This window comes from Opisthocomus hoazin, chromosome 20 (genome assembly GCF_030867145.1).
Source record: "Opisthocomus hoazin isolate bOpiHoa1 chromosome 20, bOpiHoa1.hap1, whole genome shotgun sequence".
Classification (NCBI taxonomy): Eukaryota; Metazoa; Chordata; class Aves; order Opisthocomiformes; family Opisthocomidae; genus Opisthocomus; species Opisthocomus hoazin.
The window spans coordinates 13,244,693-13,258,137 of record NC_134433.1 but is presented as its reverse complement, the minus strand read 5'-3'; the positions used below and the strand labels follow the sequence as shown (position 1 = coordinate 13,258,137).

The 13,445-nt window shown below is 53.7% G+C and overlaps 1 protein-coding gene and 1 long non-coding RNA gene across 2 annotated transcripts in view; one reads left to right on the top strand and one right to left on the bottom strand.

Annotated features, from left to right (window-relative positions):
* Positions 1-556: 556 nt before the first annotated feature.
* Positions 557-4,194, bottom strand: LOC142363697 (uncharacterized). The gene is made up of 5 exons (XR_012765898.1): positions 4,057-4,194; positions 3,846-3,953; positions 3,403-3,535; positions 2,437-2,531; positions 557-1,617 (listed from the first exon to the last, which is right to left on the bottom strand). It is a non-coding gene; the product is annotated as an uncharacterized LOC142363697 (long non-coding RNA).
* Positions 4,195-5,439: 1,245 nt separating this feature from the next.
* The window catches only part of LHFPL7 (LHFPL tetraspan subfamily member 7), a 66,118-nt gene continuing 58,112 nt past the window's right edge, over positions 5,440-13,445 (top strand). Inside the window, exon 1 of the mRNA XM_075439931.1 lies at positions 5,440-5,727. Within this exon, the coding sequence (XP_075296046.1) occupies positions 5,440-5,727 (288 nt within the window). The remainder of the gene's footprint in view (positions 5,728-13,445) is intronic.

Here is a 13,445-nt window from a genome sequence, read left to right as displayed (position 1 = left end):
ACATTTCTGGGCTTGATCCCCAGGACCTCGTCCCATGGGGCGCAGTTCACGAACGGCCCAGCAGGCCCTGAAGCAAACCCTGCAGGTGGTGCCGGGGCCGCAGGAGGCAGCTGCGGTTCCTCCTCTTCCATCCCTGCGTCACGACGGATGGATGCAGCGTCATCACCCTGCGATGCGACTGCCCTGCCGCCTGTGCTTGAGCCACGATAAAACAATGTCATTAATAGTCATTACGTAGATTTCTGCAGCATCTTTCATCCAAGTGTTCCAAACACTCAGTAATTAAGATTCATAAATTGGAAATTGCAGAAAATGCACACAGGGATCTCTTCAGGGCTTGAGATGAAGCCACCTCTGGGGCAGGATGCTGCAGCTGATCAACACCCTACAGCAACTGCATTTTTCTCTTTTGATACTATTTTTGTTAACTGATGCTCTTTGATACATTTTTGTACATGTGCCCAGAGGCTGGTTTGAGGATAATGAACTGAATTATTGTATATGTCTTTTGCATAATGAACTGAATTATTTAATTGGCTCATAACCTAAGAGGCTGCTAATAGACCAAAATATTCACAAGGTAAGCAAATGTGAAAGAATGGGATGAATCATTTAGGGAACACTAAATTAACATCTTCTGTCAAAAAAAGTTTGCAGCCAGTCCTTTACAAACATGCGTAATAACTGTCAGTATAAAGGGAGCCCTAAGACAACCTGACTCTCCAGTATGCTGCACACAGACTCCTCTATTTCCATGTGACTGTGCGTGGTTAAAGGCTCTGGTTTCGCAGACCGAGCTTTAGTTTCAGTTTATATGTTGGGGTTGAAGCAGGACGCCATGTATTCTGGAGTCCTGGTCTGCCAGGCTGCCGAAGCTGCAAGCTGGTAGTAAAATTCCCGTGAAAGTCTGTGTTCTGGGCCCTCTTTCCGACCCTACGCACTGATCGTTTTTTGACCGCCAAGCCCGCAGACCCCGCCTGATGTTGCCCCTCTGGCTGAGCAGCGGTGGAAGCAGGCGTGCTTTCCAGCCGGTTCACTCCGCTGCGCACAGCCGCTCCGATCAGAGCGGACCCTTTCTTGCTGGGACACACAGTCTCCTGAGACCGCTGCCAGCTGCAAAGTGACAATCGCTGCCCTCAGTGAGGCGAGGCTGTCAGAAATCTGGCCAGCTGGTGATGGGACTTTGGGGTGGGTAAACTGTGGGCATCCCCCATCACACTCCACGAGGAAGACCTTCTATCTTGTAATTGTTTTTCAAGCAGCAGCTCCTTTTCTGAAAACCTCATCCAACCTGTCAAAGTCTTTGGTATAATTCAATTATCTTTGCATCAGATTCTAGATAATTGATGAAACCTCAAGCTACAAGCATGTTTGGCATGAATTACATTTCCTGGACTGAAATTTTCTCCCCTTTTCAGGAATGTGCAGACGGACTGAAGCTCCAATCCACAGTTAGTCACTCAGCCTTGGACCCTGGAGATCTGAGCTGGAAGCAGGAATAACATCAGGTTCTGGAGTTTTTAATAGAACGTGACAGTTTAATTAACTGAGTAACCAGCTGAAATATGACTTCAGGACATAGGTTGGCCAACATCAGAGAAGCTGGGGGACACCTCCCTAAATTAAAATATTCAAAGGAAAAAAAAAGCCTCAGTGATTTTTCCCTCTCTATAGCTAGAAAAACAAACAAACTTCAATATTTGAAAATATCTCAATGGGATGCTCTTGTTTGGGCAGAATTAATAAAGCAGAACAAGACTTTGTTGGTGGCTTGGCATCTTTGACTCCGAGAATTAATCACAGGGAACTGCTCTGCACAATTACAGCATTCAGAAAAACACAAATGTAACAAATCATGTTACAGGCCGTTGCCATTTCTCACATCTTTGGGACAGTCCACTCATTTATTTACATGTATTTACATGATGTTGGGATTCTATCTCATATATAGAATTCTCACTGCTTTGGGAATAATAATAATAAAACTCGATGACTATGGGCTTTAATGGCCCAGAGCTTACTCTGGAATAAACACCAATGTCCAAAAAGGAGTCAAAGATGCCTTTGTACAGAAACACACCACAAGCTTAAAAAGACGTATATTCTAAACATTGCCATTAACAGTTAAAAACAAATAATTAGACATCTCAGATGAACTTGCAAAATAAGCAATACAACTACTAATCACTAAGAATCCAAGAATTAATGGTGGGGGAGAGTGCAAGATGCAGCACACATGTAGAATGATGCATGACGGGATCCCAGGGAAGCTGTAAAACTGAGAAGACGCGACTGATGCCATTGGAGTAGGGGTGCTCCAAAACTGCAATCGCAGCAGCTTCAACTGGAGACTTGTATTTTTCTCTTTTTTTAAAACAGGAAAACAAGTGGCTGCATGCACACATAAAATTCATTGCAAATTTGGATGTGGCTGACCTCAGTCCATTAGCTTTAATGGGAACGGGAGGGTTGGTACTGGCTTCTCAGCTGTCCTGAGGGTTTCGAGGAAGGGAATTATCCCACGTTGCAGCCTGGCAAAAATTAACTGATTTTATTAAAACATTGCAGTCGCTCCTTGTCTCCTTCCACTGAGCACAGGCCCAAGGAGGAAGGTTTGTTCCTCCGCGCCTGGCAGCTGGGCACAAGGAAGGGGCGAGGGGTTTCTGTCTGAATCTCAGTGGGTGAGTGGGTGGGTAAAACCCAGAACCTTGACGTGTAATACAGAATCACAGAATCACAGAATCACACCCGCCCTTAAGCTATTTATAAGCATTTATAAGGTCCCCTCTCAGCCTTCTCTTCTCCAGGCTGAACAAGCCCAGCTTCCTCAGCCTCTCCTCGTAGGAGAGATGCTCCAGTCCCCTCACCATCCTCGTAGCCCTCCACTGGACTCTCTCCAGTAGCTCCTCATCTTTCTTGAACTGGGAAGCCCAGAACTGGACAGAGTACTCCAGATGAGGCCTCACCAGGGCAGAGTAGAGGGGAAGGAGAACCTCCCTTGACCTGCTGGCCACACTCCTCTTGATGCACCCCAGGATCCCATCGGCCTTCTTGGCAGCCAGGGCATGCTGGTGGCTCATGGTCAACTTGTCATCCACCAGGACACTCAGGTCCCTCTCCACAGAGCTGCTCTCCAGCAGGTCCTCCCCAAGCCTGTACTGGTGCATGGGATTGTTCCTCGCCAGGTGCAAGACCCTGTACTTGCCCTTGTTGAACCTCATCAGGTTCCACTCTACCCAACTCTCCAGCCTGTCCAGGTCATGCTGAATGGCAGCACAGCCTTCTGGTGTATCTACCACTCCTCCCAGTTTGGTGTCATCAGCAAACTTGCTGAGGGTACATTCTAACTCTTTATCCAGGTCATTGATGAAGAAGTTGAACAGGACTGGGCCCAGTACTGACCCCTGGGGGACACCAGTTACCAGCCTCCAACTAGACTCGGCGCCGCTAATGACAGCCCTCTGAGTTCGGCCATTCAGTCAGTTCTCAGTCCACCTCACCGACCAGTCATCCAGCCCACACTTCCTGAGCTTCCCTAGGAGGATGTTATGGGAGACAGAATGGGAACAAAATGGGGAGAAAGAAAGAAAGAAAAAGCCTCACTCCCAGCAGAAAGAGCTGCATCAGTGACCTGCCGCTGACGCTCTCTGGGCATCTGAGCTCCAGGGAAGGAGCACCGCACAGGAGTGCAGATGTGGGAAGCAGAAAAGCCCTCACAGCAGCTGCTGCAGCTTTCCCCCAGCCCCGACCCTGCTGCAGGCTGTTCCGCGCAGCCCCTTCTGCAGAGCTTTCGTGCCACCCTGGAATTATTCCAGCTTACTGGAAACAAACCGGATCGTCCCTACCTTGTCTGTCCAGGTGGTATTGTTAGTGTTGCGCGGGACTCAGATGACCTTCCTCCAATTCACAAGTGTTTTTCCCAAATTCTTGGCCATTTATGGCATCATAAATACCTGAATAGAATCAAGTTAAGAAAAAAATATGTAGTTTAAAACCACTATATGTCCGTTTCTCCATTTACGCTTTTTTTTTTCCCCCCTTTAGTTTTCTAAATACCTCAAAGAGTAGGAGAAGAGATGCAGCACCTGACAGTCGGGTATTGCTGCATCCCAGGGATACTGGGAAAAACAAGTCTGAGTGTGATTTCGTCCCTTCAGAACTTTCCTGGAAGCTACAGGACGAGCAGCACGCACAACACGTTTAAACGCAAGAAGAAGACACCCCCGACCCCTCTCACCCCCCCGCAGCTCAGACGCTGCCCCCGGGCACAGCCGCGGCGTTCCAGCCCGGACCTTTCTCCCCTGAATTCAGCTGCGAAGCTCGACACCCCACCCCCCCCACCCCCCCCCCCGCCCCTGGTTGTGCCCCGGGGCCGAGCACCCCGCTCCGCCCGCCCGCCCGCAGTCTGGGCGCACGCCGGGAGAGGGTGCCAGGGCCCGGCCTCCGCTCAGAGCTGCGGGGAGAGCCCCGCCCGCCGCACCCCGCCGCGGGGGGAACCGCTGAAACTGGGACGGGTCCTCGGGCCAAGCGCTGCCCGAGGACCAGGCCCAATTTCGGCGGTGTCGGGAGTGGCGTGGCTGAACCCCCCCCCCCCCCGAGGACATAAATGTGGGGGGGTTTTGCTGTGTTTAAAAAAGGAGCTGCTGGCCCTTTCGGCTGGCGGCGGGCGGACGCGGGTGCCGAGCTGCGGGAGACCGGGAAAACCCCGGTGAGAGCGGCGAGGCGGGAGCGCCGGATCCCGCTCCGGGTTGGAAGGCGAGCGGGGGGGCTTCGACGGGAATAAAAACTGGCTGAGCCGTGAAGTTTGGGGATGGCGCTGCCACAAACCCGTCCGCGCTGGGAGGCGCGGCTTTGACACCCGAAGTAAGCCCAAAATCCCGGGCAGCCGTCCTGCGCCGCTCCCCGCTCCGCCTTGAACCTGCGGGATTAATTGCGGTAATTAACGCTGCTCGAGCGAGCGGAGCCCGATCAGCAGTCTGCCGGCGCGGGGCCGTGGGCCCCCGGCGCGCCTGGCTGGGCTCTGCGTGGGTTTTAACAGCACCCCCCCCCCCCCCCCCCCCCGCTGACAGCCGGGCTGTGAGAATTTCCCCGCAAACCCCCACACGTGTCCCCGCCCGGGGAGGCTGCGGCATCGCCGTCTGCGGGCGCCCGGGCCGGGATTTTAAAAATATTAACGGTAACGGCTCCGCAGCCTGCCGCCGGGCAGGGAAAACGGCGTGAAACACCCCAAAACGTGTGCGCGGGGTGAGGGGGGAGGCACACCCACACCCCCCCCTCCCCCGCCGCGGGTGTCGCAACCGCGCCCGGCCTCAGCCGCGCCCCGCGGCTCGGGGAGGGGGGGGGGAGGCGGCGCGCGGGCAGCGCGCGGGCAGCGCGCGGGGGGCGCGGGCAGCGCCGCCGGCCCCGCGCCCGGCCCCCGCCGGCCGCCCCGCGCCGCCGATGCTGTCGGTGCCGGTGCCGGTGGCGGGCGCGGGGGCGGCGCGGGGCGCGGGTTCCCTGCCCCGCCGGCGCGCCATGTGCAGCGGCGTCGGCTGCTTCTGGGCTCTGCTCTCCGCCGGCCTCCTGGCCGCCTGCGCCGCCGCCTTCCTCTCTCCGGCCTGGCTGCTGCCGCCCGGCCGGGCCGCCGCCGGGTTCGGCTTGCTCTGGCGCTGCGCCGGGCCGCCCCGCGGCTGCCACGGCTCCGCCGGCCCCGGCGGCTTCGGAGACATCCCCTCCGGCTCCTGGCAGGTGAGCGCCTCACTCCTTCCCCCGCCGCGTCCCTTCCCCGGGCTCCCCGGCATCCCCCGGCACCTCCCCGGCGTCCCCGCGACGTGTCCCGGCTCCCCTCCCGCGTCGCCCCAGACCTGCCCCAGGCTGGCGGCATCTCGCTGTCCCCCGCACCTGCTTAAGGTCCCCCTGTCGTCACCCCCGCGTCCCCTGTTCTGACCCGGGTTGCCCAGCAGCCCTTCACCCTGACCCCCCAGACCTGCCCCAGCATCCCCGAGCATCCCCCGCATCCCCCATGCTGCCCGCGAGCATCCCCCGCAACCCCCCCCCCGCCGCTCCCGAGCATCCCTTTCATCCCCCGCATCCCTCGTGTCCCGCCCCTCGGCACCCCGTGGGTGTCCCGGGGTCCCCGTGGGGCTGTACCCCTCCTCGGGCTGCGGCACAGAAACCTCCCGTGCCTCAGATCCCCCCCAGCCTGCCTGGGCGAGCTCCTGCGTGGGCGTGCGGGGGGGAGGGAAGCGGGAGAGGTGCGGTGACTAAAAACCGCTGCCCCTGGGACACGCGGGTCCGGAACCCGAGCCTGGATGTGGGGGACAGCGGCCGTTCCCCTGCCCCGGGGTGATGCCCTTGTTAGGTTTTGGGAGGAAGGAGGTCAAGGCCTCCTCGCTTGCCCTGTGGGCCCTGGGGTCACTGTGGAGTCCTGGGGTGACAAAAAGCTGCCCATTCCTGCTGGGTGTGTGTGGGGACCACACAAAGCCCGGCACCCGCTTGCCCCTGCCCTTTCTTTCTCCTCTCTTTTCCTTTTCTTTTATTCTTGGCTGCTTACCCTGAGGCTGTGAGTGGGTTTCACTACTGCTGCTCAGAACACAGGAGCTGTGGTTCGCTCCGGGTCGCTACGTTGCAGAAATCCCACTGCGAGGGCTCAGTCCCTGAGTGGCCGTGGCTGTGCCCGGCACAATGGGTGTCCAGGAGTGGAATTTCTCAGCCTGCCGTGAAGCTGCGCTGTAATCTCTGCCAGGACGCCAGGTCCGCGTGCGATTGCTTAAATCCGTCATGGTCCTTAAAATTGACATTAAAGACAAATATTGTGAATTGCAAAGAAAAGAACCGGCTGCCTAAAATCCTTCCTATTTATATAAAAACGTGCAAAAATGCTGTCATTTCCCTAAGCTGGCCTTTGTTCAGATGTTTTTGCAAATGTGATTCAGATAAACACTTCCAAGTAATAACAAACTTTAAAGATAAGAGTGAAGCTCAGCAGTGACTCATTTGAACAAGCTTCAGCTACAGGCAGCCTCAGCCATCAAATAGCCTCTGCAAAGACTTTAGATCCAGAACATAACACAGCGTAAAGCCGCTGAGCCCCTGAGCTTGGGCTGTGGTAGGGATGAATAGTATCACAGTACCAAGTGGGTTTACAGGGGATTTTGGTGACACATCCTTGTCACCTTGATTCATGCCACCCAAATAATTCATGAACAACAAACAGTGCAGTCTCTTTCAGGGCAGAGTGCTCCCCTACCAGCGTTCTGCCATGATGAGGATGAGAATACCTGTTGTGATGGTTATTTGATGGGGTGGAACATAATAAAATATCCCTGACAGCTTTGCTAAGGCAGGCGACAGCTTTGGCTTTCTTGCATGAGCAGCCCTCCGCGCGCGCACGCCTCGGTGCTCAGGACAGGGGGAGCTGAGCGCTGTGAGCCCCGTCCGCAAGTGCAAGCAGGAGATTCTCCTTTCTGGAGAGATGGGGAAATTGTGGCTCTTTTTTCTTTGCTTGCAGAACTTGTGACATTCATTTCCAATCTTTCAAGCAATCTTAAGAGCAGCTCCTTCTTCAAATGAAAGCCAGGAGCCTGACAGGGACTGGAATCGAGGAGCTTTTGAAAACAGCCACCAGCTTTCTGCTGAAGCGGTGGAGGCTGGCAAGAAGGGTGTGAAGCTGTGGCTGGTGGGGGGCAAAGGAAGCAAAAGCTGCCATGGGGCTCAGGAGCTTTTCTAGCGTGAAGCTGGTGGCACATCTGGGGGGATGCTGAGAGCACATCTGGGGAGGGACACACCTGGGGAGGATGCCCACCTGCAGAGCGCAGGTTGGGTGGGAGCAGCCTGCAGCTGGGAAGTCCATCCCCGGGGAATGTTGCTCTTTTTGTTTCCTGAAAGGTGCACACGCACTGCGTTTCCAGTGTTTCCCTGTTCAAATGTGCCGATTTGATGAAGGGGTGGGGGAGCGTTCAGCCTTGCAAATGATCGTTAATGCCAGTTGTGTGTTTGCACTTGGGGGATTATGTTAATCATGCTACAAATGATGCTTTGAGTCATGTCTAGAGGTTAATTAACACGCCTTTCTTCTCTTAAGAGGGCCTTCATGTCTGCTTAGAGTTGCTGGCTTTTTTCTGCTTCCTTTCATAATTACTTTGCAGCTCTCTAATATTGTGGGTGCCTTTAATTTAACCCTGTCAGTGCTCAGGCTGCTGGGGCTTTGCACCGCGCTCAGCGTCACGATGGTGATTTGATGGGGAAGCATATAATAAAATATCCCCGATGCCTGGAGCTGTTGTGGCCAGGCTGTCCTTGCAGGAGCTGATAGAAAAGGGAGAGGGTCTATCTGGAGCCAGGTGAGGAGAGGATGGTGATGGGGCCACAGCCGGTTTATGAGCAGGGGCCCTTACACAGACAATTAATGGAAAAGACGATCCCGTGTGAGAGGACTTGGAGCTGTGAGGGCCGGAGAGGGGCACCCCGAGGGGCGCGGGCACTGTGGGGAGAGGGGGTTGCTACTGGGAGGCCAACTGGTAGAGCTGGGAAAAACAGGTGAGCTTTTCAGCTCTGAGCTGCTTCATCGCATCACACTGCTTTTCTTTTTTTTTGGTGCCAGATCGCTGTGTGCGTGCAAAATAATGCTTTATCTTGAGCTTATTTATTTTCTCTTTCAGTAGGAGCATTTGGCTCATGGGTTCCTGTCTCAGTGCTGCACTTCAGAAGCTAGTGCTGCTTCATTTCAAATTTCTATTTTTATTTTTCCAGATAGTATCCAGTTATTTTCAGGCTTTGCCAAGCATGTAATCTAAAATAACAAAGAAGCTGATCAGCCCGTGGTATTCAGGTTAAAACCCACACGGACCACTTGCCTATGAAGTCAGTGATGCCCTGCTGGCACAAAATAACCCACTCAGGACAGGGGTGAAGGCTTTGCACCGCCCCAGGAGTTCCCCGAGTGCGTCTTTCCTGTTTTTTTCCCCATAGCAGGACTTGGAAAAGATTTGGCAAAGCTTAGCGAAAAAGCACAGTAAACCTCCTTACCCTTCTATTAGAAAACCCTGAAAGGTTTCCTAAACCTTCACTGCTGGTTTCTCGCTGTGTCAGTTCAGCACTGGGTTTCCGATGTAATCTGAGGTTTCCCCATTGGGGTCCAATTTCCAGAGCTACACAGCTCTGTTCCTAGTGAAAAAGCACGTAGGGTGCTTGTGCAGGTGGGAAGATACTTGGAAAATCTGTTGCTCTTCTTCTAGCACAGGCTCTGCCACAAGGGCAGGGCGAGCGTTTTGGGAGCTCCCAGTTTGTGACATGACCCAAGCAGGGAGCCACATCCGAGGCTGCTCTTGGGCAGAGTCTGCTCTGCCTCCGGGGGCCGTGTATCAGGCCAGCGTGTTATTTGGGATTATCAGCAAATCAACATTTAGCTCCTCATCCTGAGAACTTCCCAAGGGAGCAGACCCTTCCTGGCTCACTCTGTCTACCAGTCAGTTTGACTTTTAATGGCACTTGCATAACCTTGGCAAGAGGTGTAACTGCTCAGCAATTCTTGAAATCAGTGTCTTCCTCTCTATGCGGGTTACTTTGCAGTAGACTTTCTCTCCTTTCATTAGCCACCTAGAGTTTTTTGACCTACATTAATAGAACAGCAAAAACCCGCAGTTGGGGAAACCTGTAATTCCTGGGCTTTGGTCCCATGCTTCAATGCCCGAGTAGCAAACCATAACCAGGACTCACTGACCAGTGAACCGCACCACTAAGCTGGGCTGAAATGGGTGCGACCGGTTTATGGGTGGGCTGTGGAAGGTCAAGCTGATTGAAAATATGGACAGGCTGCTCTTGGGATTATTTCTATCGACTCTGCTCTCAACGGGAGACAGAAACTGCTTTGCTTAAACAGAGGCGTGGAGAGGTAGGTGTCAGCTGCAGCGGCACTGCTGGGGCCACGGGGCCAGGGGCTGGGCAGCAGCTGGGGCTTAGCTGAGACGTGGCCGCTCGTGACAGCGGTGACCGGTTCATGCTGGGTCACCTGCTGCAAACAGTGAGTCCTGAACCCTGCAGCTTGGGAAGGGCATCGCCTGGGCGCATTGGAGATGTTTTGGGCTGAACATTGCGTTTCCCCTTTGTAGGGCCCAAAGCAGAGTCTGGCTCAGGGTGTTGGGGACACGGCAGGGACATTTTGGCGGTGGGACATTCCCTCCATCCTCTAGAGGCTGCAAGTCCCACTCCCTTTGGGCTTCTCTCCACTGGCTTTGTAAGGAAAAGCCAGATGGGAGAGCTTTGTGATCTGCGGGGCGTTCCCCGGCCCAGGACGATGAGCCCAGCTTTGCCGCCAGTGCCGGGAAAGGGCTTATCCCAAGGAAGGATAATAACAGAGTGCGGGTAAGAAGGTCTGATCTGGTACCCAGCGACAGCGCTCTGCTTGCTGCCTAATTAAAATTTCATTAAGTGTGTTCGCATCCCTTGATGGAGGTCACAGGCACACCATTGATGTGCTAATGTCTTACTTTTTCCCTTTTTTTTCCTCTTTCACCACTATCCATCATCCTCTCAGATAAAGCAGTGCCATTAGGAACTGCTTTCCAGCGTCCCCAGATGCAATGGCACTGGAAGAAAGACAGCCGTAATTCATCAGACATATTATCTGTCTCTTATTTTCTGCCTAATTAAAAACATGCATTTTTTTTCTTTAATAGATTTGGGCATTAACCCCTCTGGTGCTTGTGTTGAATACCCTGATTGGCTTCCAAGTGGGAAAATTACCTGCAAGGCCAGGACTGGATGCGCTGTGTCTGTTTGTTTGGGTTTTTTTCCTGAATTTTGTGCATAAGCAGCTAAATCTGGGCTGGGGAGAAGTACCCCCCTGTGCATGCTGCAGCACAGGCAGGTCCCCACCAACCAAAACCTTAATTTGAAGGGGAAGAAATGAGGACTGGAGCCTCGTTGCCTCCTCGCGTCCCTGTGCCCCAGCCCAAACCACTTCGGCTCAGGGGACTCTTAGACATCAGCCACCTCCACAGCAGCATCATGCCTGGGGCTCTGCATTACTGCCGGGCTGGTTTGGGGAGGTTGGACTCGCTCCCACCATTCCCATCGGATGACACGGGGCACTTCCCAGCGCTGCTGGGCAGGGGATAGCATCTGCATGGGAGCAGGGCAGGGAGGGAAGATCAAACAGGAAGGAGAAAGCTCTCAGATGGCGCCGAAAGGAAGGTAATTGCTGGGGAGGAGAAGACGGGGACGTGTGGGATCCTCTTCCTGGCCGTCGCTTTAATGCCGACCAGATGGCGGATGTTTGTTTCTGTGACTTATGTGGGGGAAATATGAACAAACTGCGAGTCTCGATCCACCCACCCCTGCGCACGCAGCGTCCCCCGCAGAGGCGGGCGCCTCTCTGTTGCGCCCAGGTGGGTATTCCTGGTTTTTATCAAGATCTCTTGCGCCTTTGCCCAAGCAGAAGGCACCGCTGTTTCAGGTGCAGGGCAGTCTCGCCCAGTGTGGTGTGGATGAAAGCAGGGGTCTTAGGGTCCAGTGCAAAACTCACGGGAAGGCTTGGGAGGAGCGAAGGACCTGGTGGCCACGTGGTGCAGGTGGCAGCGACTCATGGGGCTCAGGGGCACGCAGGCATCTCTTCGGGTGCTGGGGTGGAGAGGAGGCACCTTTGCTGCTCCAGCGCCGCTGCTGTCCTGCAGACAGATACCAGTCTGAGTATTTGCACTGATCCTTTCCAACCCTCTTTATTTGCCCTCCAACAGGCGGTGGTGACCGCTTTTACTCTACCAGGAGCCCAGCCAGGGGCATCTCGAGCCATGCAGCAGAGCCAGACCCAGCTGCCAACATCTGCATCCGCTTCCCGGCATCAGCCCCTGGTGTGGCCTCCCGAGTCCTTGCCAGCACTGCTGCAAATCCCAAACCCCAAGTCCCCACTCAGCACCGCCGTCCAGCACTGATTTATTTTTTTAACTAAGTTAAAAGCCCTGGTGTCTGTTGGGTTTCTGCTTCTCCAGGTACAGCACTGTCCAGTTTAACCCCAAAGCATCTTCCTTAAATGAATATTTAATCGCACAGAGCTCTGATGGGAAGGGACCACGTGTAAAAAAGAAAATGGTTTGATTAATTTTGCCCCCTCTTCTCTTGCAGTTGCTTTTACAGCCAGTTTTTCCCCAGCTCATTCAGGGTTTCTCAAATTTTTTCTGCCTCAACAGACACGCTGGGAAAGCCGGACACGCTGTGACCTTCACTCTGTCTTTTTCTCACTTAGCCTATGGCTTTATTTCCTATTTATTTAGGGTATTTATTTTCCGGCCCCATTTGCAGAGATGCTTAAGCATTTCGAAGCAGGGCTGAAGTACCCAAGCAGTCTGCTGTGCCTTCAGCCTACTTCTCCGGGTACCATGGGGCCCATCCGGGATGGCAGCTGTCAGGGGTGGTCAAGTTCCAATTAATAAATCGCACTAATAAACTAATGTGCATTGTGGTGTGACCCAGTGCACAGGACGTGGTGGCAGGAGCTTTGCCAAGTTGGTTTATCTCCCTAAGCCAAACACCAGGTACCATTTCTCAGCACTAGCTCATTGGACCGGACAATTTTTTCTCCCTCTGTCCTTTTCACTTTGAACATCATGAATGCTGGCTTCAAAAGATGGGTTACCTTTTAAAAATTTTCATTAGGGATATTAAGTGATTCTTCCCAGGATGGTCATTGTGTGACATTTTGATTTTGATTTTTTTGTTGAATGAAACAGCAGATTTATTGCTTAGTGAATGGCATAACCATGGTGCATGTCAGACCTGTAAAATATTAAAATAATGGGTAGGGGATTGTTGTTAATCAGAATTTATTACGCTACATAAAGACATATTTACAGTCCCACCAGGGGACTATTAATTTGTTTGGGGATAAACAATTAATCTCCCTGGGAGTGGGAGCAGAAAATCTGACACATGGTTTTATGCCTTTTCCCAGCGTGGCAGAGGCAGGATACCCCACAGCCCCGGGGCTGCCGGGCTCCCCTGGGGGGTCTCCCCTAGCACGGGTCTGCGGGGCCTGGGGAGAGGCAGCCCACCGGGCAGCGAGGTCCCGCTGCTCCCTGGCTGGTTTGGCAGTGGGAGCTGTGCTCTCTGCTGTGAGGAACAGGCTTTTTCCTGCCTCCGCCTGAGCTGGGCTCTCACACATGGGCTCAATGCATCACGTTTGTTTTCCCCTCCGTCTATTTTTGGGTTTCAGCTTTTGCATCCTGTTTCCTGCATCCTCTCCTTTCCGCTCAAGATGCAACAGGCACAAACAGGGAGGAGAGAGGAAGGTGCTGCACAGTTGGAAGGAGAGAGTATTTAGCTGCTACTGTTTGGTACCTTTGCTCCATGGGCTTCTTCAAACTTAAGGCTTGTTATTTTTCTTCAGAAGCAACTGTTTGATCTGCAGGTGCGATTCCAGTGCAGGGCAGGAGCACTTGGGCTTAATTCCCAGCAAGGCCCTGGAAAGATTA